At 41.8% G+C, this 7,028-nt stretch overlaps 1 protein-coding gene across 3 annotated transcripts in view; it reads right to left on the bottom strand.

Annotated features, from left to right (window-relative positions):
• Positions 1 to 4,781: 4,781 nt before the first annotated feature.
• The window catches only part of PSPH (phosphoserine phosphatase), a 24,638-nt gene continuing 22,391 nt past the window's right edge, over positions 4,782 to 7,028 (bottom strand). For all 3 annotated transcript variants that reach the window (XM_019511361.1, XM_019511359.1, XM_019511360.1), the window contains one exon: positions 4,782 to 4,976. In XM_019511361.1, the coding sequence (XP_019366906.1) occupies positions 4,866 to 4,976 (111 nt within the window). In that variant the 3' untranslated portion in view covers positions 4,782 to 4,865. The remainder of the gene's footprint in view (positions 4,977 to 7,028) is intronic.

Here is a 7,028-nt window from a genome sequence, read left to right as displayed (position 1 = left end):
TTCTTGGAAGCTTATGTCTTCATCCTGTATAGTGTTTGTTATGAAAAATAGAAATACATGTCTCACAGCATTACAGTTTGCATGACCAACGTTGTCCTAATATGCTTATAACTTCCACAAAGACCTGCTTTGAGCTGATACTTAGTTTACAAACAACCTCCAAATAAAACATTTCATTTCAACAGTATTTGGTGTTGGCATATGGAAATGAGAAGTGTGCAGGATCCCTTACCCCATGTAGATCCAGTAGAGCTCCACACAGGATTCAGAAATCTGTGTTTGTAAACCTGATACTGCAGTTGGATATGCTAATTTGTTGGCCTAGAATCCATTGGCTTTGTTAAAAGAACCATGCGGTTCTACCAGGTATGTTGTGCGTCTTATTTTTGCTTTTAATTGCTGAAAAATATCCAGTGCCCAGGAAAGCTGGGGACAAACGATGCAGATTTGAGCATGGCATTCTGTACAAGAGAGCTCTGTAAGCTGCCATATCTCTGTCTTCATCCTTTGCCTACTACAGCATCCTTGTTTCGTTCTAATAGCACGCCTCTCTCAACTAGAAGTACTTGTGCCAGATTAACTTGACTGCAAAACAAAAGAATAAACAACATCATAGTTACTCTTCGTTAAATAATTATTCTAGTATCTCTTGCTGTCACTGTCTCTTTAGATCCAGTTTTGCAACTACCATTTTTACCTGCAACTTTGATGTGACAGGGCAGAGAACGGTTGTCTTTTGTCTTTTTTTTTTTTTTTTTTTTTTTTTTTTTTTTAAGTAATAAGATGTATTGTGGGTTACCAGTGGTGTAATTCACTTAGTTTATCTACTGTCACACTTGCTGAGAAACGAGTCCTATCAGGCAAAATTTCTGTTTGAAATACGAGAAGTTTCTTTTTTTTTTTCTTTTTTTTTTTTTTGAGTAAAGAAGCCTGAGGATGATTCTAAAAGTGTTCCAGCACATGGAACAATTCTCATCGGTCTTCTTTATTCACAATTAGCGCTACTGTAATATACCATGAACATGGCTTCTGAGTAGTTGTGAGCTTCCAAACTCTTCTGTTGTAATCAGAAAGATAAGTAGGTATACATTTATTTTAGATGAAAATCTGATTTTCAAACGAGTGCAATGTATGAACTTATATAATGAGCTATATTCCCTATGCCTGAAGAAGGGTGGCTGCGCCTGAAAGCTTGTCATAACTGTTTTCCAACTACTCAGTTGGTCTAATAAAAGAGATCACATTTAATCAAAGAACCTTTCCTGCATATATAAGCAAAGGTGGGTTTTTTTGTTGTTCCTTTGCCTGAATCCTTCCCTTCACTACTTTGAAGTCCATGCTGCTTTTCATCTTAACTTCACAGGCAAATTTCTCTTCTACCAGTTAATGATGTGTCATCAGTTAATGACACAACATTGATTATTTTATTCGTAACAATCACTGCCAGTGCCAATTTCTGGTAATCTGGGAAGCAGGAACAATCCCTGAAAGGATATTCAATAATCCATGTTTGAATTCAATCAGTGTAACAGGGGTGTAGGTAGTAGCCATGTTGGTGTAAAGAACCTTGTCTGATGACAATGTAAGGGGTTTTGTCTTGAGACCTAAACTATGACTAGCTCTCCTAATGAGGCTACATCTGTGCTTTTAATGAATCTTCTCATTCATTCTGAATATACATCTTAAAATGTTATTGCCTTGCTTATGTTAAATAGACTGTAACAGTACTAAACTTAATCTGTCATCCAAAAATCTTAATGTTATTTTGGCTTGGTGGTAGTTTATGGTCCCAAGATTATCTGCCCAATTATTTCACCCCCTGGAACATTTTCTGAAACTTTCTTCTGCTCTTTTGTAATGAAGTCTGTGTAGTTAGCCCTGGTACCTTAGCTGTAGTATGGAACCTTTCCTCATGCTGCTGGCCCCGCTCACTCTTTCGCTGCCTCTCTTTGCTGGGTGCTTTGCAGTACAAAGAGGTCAGCGGGGAGGGAGACAGGTTACCTGCTAACTACACTAAATACCAATTTCTGATTCCACCTGGGGAGAGGTATCTCTCAGTGCTTGCCCAATGAAAAAGGGCATCAATTTTAAAACTAATCACTGCCAGAACAGTCTTGTGAAATAACAGGCACAATGCCATGTTGCCACTTTTTCACCCTGACAGATGCATGTAGAGAGAAGTTTAAGATCTCTACTAAGGTCTCAATACTGCATAATCTTATATGCTTATCATTCTGACTTGAGGGCTACTTATGTTTAAAAATAAAGCATATGCCAGAACTAATGCACTGATCATTAAATTATTGTAACAATATCTTAGTTCAAAAGAAGGTTGTAACAAAATCTCTCTCGTGTCGGGGAGCTGTAGGAGACCGGCATAGAATAGCTTACTCTTGCCCTGCTCAAGCACTCCTGCCCACACAAAAGCCTTTTTGTACTCGTGCCATTTTTTGAACTTGCTGAGATTTTTCTCAAGAAGAATTTAAAGGAGACTGTCTTAAATAGGACCTGAAGGGTTCTAGTGAACAGCCTACCCCATTGCCTGCTGCTAGAGCATAGTTGCACATTTATTAAGCTGAGCTGACCTTGCCCTCCCTAGTAAAGGTCTGTTCAGAGGGAATTTTTTAAAACTAAATCAGCTGATGCATTTAGCTATTCTTTTTGGTGTGAAATCAATACTGAATGAAGCAGGCAAAAAACAGATATATTCTTTATTTCTACAATAAATAAAACTGAATATATGAAACTCCTGTCCAGACTGGTTTTCATGTAGCCTTCTGGAATTATTTACAGAAAATAATACATTCCTGTTCTTTACACCATTCTGCTGAACTTCTAGTGTGATTGCTAACAAGTAATGAGAGGCCTTGTTATCTAATCACTAGAACAGCAGACGGGGGCCTTGGGAGACCTGTGGCCTGCTGGATATTACTGGGCCAGTTGCCTTTCTCCTTCATGCCTCTTATCTCTCTCTTAAACCAGAATAGTGATACTTACTTAATTTGTAAAGCACTTTGAGGTCTATGGATGAAAAGTACTTACAAGAACTAAGTAGAAGTATTCACCATACTCCAGCAATTGCACAGTGAGGTTCAATCTCGGAATCTTTTTTGCAACAGTCCCCTTTAAACTATCTGTACACTGCACAATAATCGTCTCAAGCCTCTTCTGGCATTTTGAGACCAAACTATGCTTTCCAGCAAATTGTCCCTGCTTATTTTTCATATTCCAAAACAGCTTTTCAGCTGACTGCAGCATCATTGTCTCTATAAAGTCCTCATTTTACAATCCTTATCAGTGCAACCTCAGAGAGAAAACAAGGTTCTCCATGACCTGGCTCCTTTAAACCACTCAAGCCAACAGAGAATTCCATCAGCACCAAGAGTTCTTTCTTAGCTGATGTAAAGCCAACATAAGTGCAGAGGCATGCAACAGCCAGTGCCCTGGAGGTGTGAGAGAACAAAGGGCACTTGTGCATGGCTAATTTGCAACTGGCATTTGGTCTCTCAAGGGACCAGAGCCAACTGGCATTCTAGCTAGTGCAAATCCAACCCGGAGGCCTTGGCACTGATGGCAGAGGCAGTGGTCCCAGCTTCCAATCGTGCCCCCTCTCTGAGTCGGCACTCAGGGATGGTGCCCTGCTCACCCACCCTGTCATACTACCGATCAGACCATAATCAAGACATCATCTCCTTTCCTTCCCTGTCATACCCCAAGCAGATCTTTGACAGTATGAATCTATGCTTGATGTTCCAAAATATATTCTCATTTTCTTTTGAACTAGCTTCATACCGGTTAGAGAAACGCCTTCCACTCAATAGGTGTTTCCCTAACCTACTTGCTAGGCTTCTCGTTTTGTTTAATGATTATAGTTCAAGGTCCATCCTGTGAACGAGTACAATCAATACATCATATGACAGCTGCAGTATATCTAGTATTCATCTGTGTGTTTCAGTGTCGTGTCTCAAGGTTTGTGCATTTGCTTTTTAACCTTTTCACTTCCTCAGCATTTTAATAGCTCTTATTTTGTTAGAACTAAAAGAAAAGAAAATTCTGTCTACAGCTACCAAAAATATTAAATGGAATTAAATAATGGTAAGCACTACTTATTGCCTTTTATAGCTTTGCTAAAAGCCTGCACTGAAAGTTAATAGGAGTTAGGCTTCTAAATGCCTACGTCTCTTCTGAAAACAAGACTTAAGCAAAGTCATTAAGGCATTTTGAAAATGTTACCTTTGATGGATTTTCATGGTCCCCAAAGGATAAGGCTACCCTGGCTCTAATCAAACAGTGACATACAGTAAAGTGCACTTCATATCAATCCCCTACCTTGTCCCATTTTGAGACTCCTGAGCAAAATACATGTACTGTTTCTGGGCTATATTCTCACGGCCGAGCAGCATTTATCCCATATAAACACCTGTACTGTAACGTGCTACTCCAGACAAGTAAAAGGTACTAGAATCAAGCCTTTAATGATGTGAAGAAATGTGTTGTAGAAGTTAATCGGAGACCAGTAAGTTGATGTGTTACAAGCTTATCAATACACTCTTAACTAAGGTCTTCAGGTGGGAAAGGCTTGTGAGTGGAACCAAATAACTTTTCCACCTTGAAGAAGTTTATCAGATAAAAATATCCTTAAATTCTAATTATAAAATGTTTGGGTAGCATTTGGGAATGTTACCATGTGCAATAGCTACTTCAAGAGAGAGTGGGAACATCCAGGTACTGACTCATCATCTGAAAGCATCACATTCACAAATAAGAAATCCAGTACACACTTTTGCAAACAAAAATATGTTTAATTGTATAGTTTATATCAATCTACAATACTGTTAATAAAATATACTAGTTTAGTGCATAACTTATCGCTCTTCCAGTTCTTTAAGCAGTTCATTAAAGTGAGTGATATACCATTTGGCTTTCTCCTTTACTTGTTTCCTGATTACATTTCCTCCAAATCCAATGAAACAATCCTAGCAAAACAGAAATTAATAGGTATATATTAGCATAGCTGCCCACATGAGAAATGGGGCTTTTCATGTAAATAAGTTACATTTTTTAAATATAATTTTCTAAAATACAGCAAGAAAAAATGCTCTGTTCCCAAAAATCATATTTCTTTGCATGTTTATTACCAGGATGGAGTGCGTTAAAGGTTGATTTTGCAACACTGAAATTTAATGAGAGTTTTGCCACTGACCAGTGAGAGCAGGGCCATCCTCTAACACCTTCTGTTATCAAGGTTGCTATTGCAATATGTGATCTTCCTGAAACATATTTCACAACCTTGTACTCTTAATAAGCAAGAAGGCATTCACATCCCAAAATTATATCTATGCTATTTATTTTAACTCTGTTTATCTCATTTGATAGATACCAAAATCAAACTTTAACCAATGGCTCAAATGATTAACCAAGAACAATCATCATTTCTAGATCCCAGAAAATCTAGTACACTGAAGGTGCAATGTGTAAATTTCCACTGCTTGCTTTTCTCCTTAGATATAAGCCCTAAACAAATATTAAACTGCTGGTACTGGCAATGCACTTGCTTGCTGTCCAGGCACCTGTGCTATTAGTTTTGGAAAGTACAGGTTTCATAGAATCAATGAGTCGGGAGGGACCTAGACAGATCATCTAGTCCGACCCCCCGCCGTGGGCAGGAAGGAGCACTGGGGGTGGGAGGGGTCATAAGACCCCAGCTAGGTGCCTATCCAGTCTCCTCTTGGAGATTTCCAGGGAAGGTGAGAGCACCACCTCTCTGGGAAGCCTATTCCAGGCTCTGGCCACCCTTACAGTGAAGTAGTTCTTCCTAATAGCTAACCTAAACCTGTCCTCCCTCAGCTTGTGGCCATTGTTCCTGGTGACTCCAAGGGGGGCCCTGGTGAACAGACTTTCCCCGAGTCCCTGCTGCTGGCCCCTGATAAGGTTGTAGGCAGCCACAAGGTCCCCCCTCAGTCTCCGCTTGCGGAAACTGAAGAGATTCAGGTCCCTCAGCCTCTTCTCATAGGGCTGGCCACGGAGGCCCCCAACCATACGAGTGGCCTCCTCTGGACCCTCTCCAGGTTCTCCATGTCCCTCTTGAAGTGCGGCGCCCAGAACTGGACACAGGACTCCAGCTGCGGCCTGACCAGCGCCGCATAGAAGGGAAGCAAGACCTCTCTGGACCAGTTAGTGTGACAGGGTGCAGTTGGCTATGCCTATTGCTTCGTTGCACTGGCGACTCATATTCATCCTGGAGTCAATCCTGACTCCAAGATCCCTCTCTGCTTCTGTGCTGCTGAGAGGGTCAGCCCCTAACCTATAACCATAATGCTGGTTCCTTCTCCCCAGGTGCAGCACCCAGCACTTGTCCTCGTTGAACCGCATCCTGTTCAGGTTTCCCTTGATTTATGCCGTACGTGTGTTCCCAGAGAATGGCACATAAATCAAATTTGCATAAAGCGAACCCACTTTACAATGGAAGAAATAGGAATAGGTTCCTAAGACCATGAGGGAGGGAAGGAGTGAGGCTGAGACTAGAGAAGGGGCAGGGGAAGGGGTGCTGCTCCTGGGGCTGCACAAGGCAGCAAAGCAGAGGGAACAGAGCAGCACTCACCCCAGCCCCGGCTGCAGCGGCCCCGGGAGCAGCCGGCGCCAGCTGCCTGCAGCCACTGGGCTGCACCGTGCTCCACCTGTCCCCACTCACCTCTGCTCCTGGGCTGTGCCGTACCCTGGTGCAGGCAGCTGGTGTTGGCTGTTCCCGGAGCTGCTGCAGCCAGGGCTGGGGTGAGTGGGGCCACGGCCCTTTCCCTTCCCCCCACAGGCTTACCTGCTTGGGCGGGGCAGCATCTATGCTCATCGCATAAGAGCGAATTTACCTCGCATATAACAAATTATAGGTCTAAATATGTTCATTGCATAAGAGTGAATTTGCATACAAAAATCTGCATAAATCAAGGGAAACCTGTAACAGAATCCCCATGCATTCTCCTTTTACAGCCATGCTGATTTTACAGAACGTATCGATCACACCCCCCCCCCCC

The sequence above is a fragment of the Gavialis gangeticus genome, unplaced genomic scaffold (assembly GCF_001723915.1).
Source record: "Gavialis gangeticus isolate Ggan-Ray unplaced genomic scaffold, GavGan_comp1, whole genome shotgun sequence".
NCBI classification, from domain to species: Eukaryota; Metazoa; Chordata; order Crocodylia; family Gavialidae; genus Gavialis; species Gavialis gangeticus.
The sequence above is the reverse complement of the archived record's forward strand: the minus strand, read 5'-3'. Positions and strand labels throughout refer to the sequence as shown.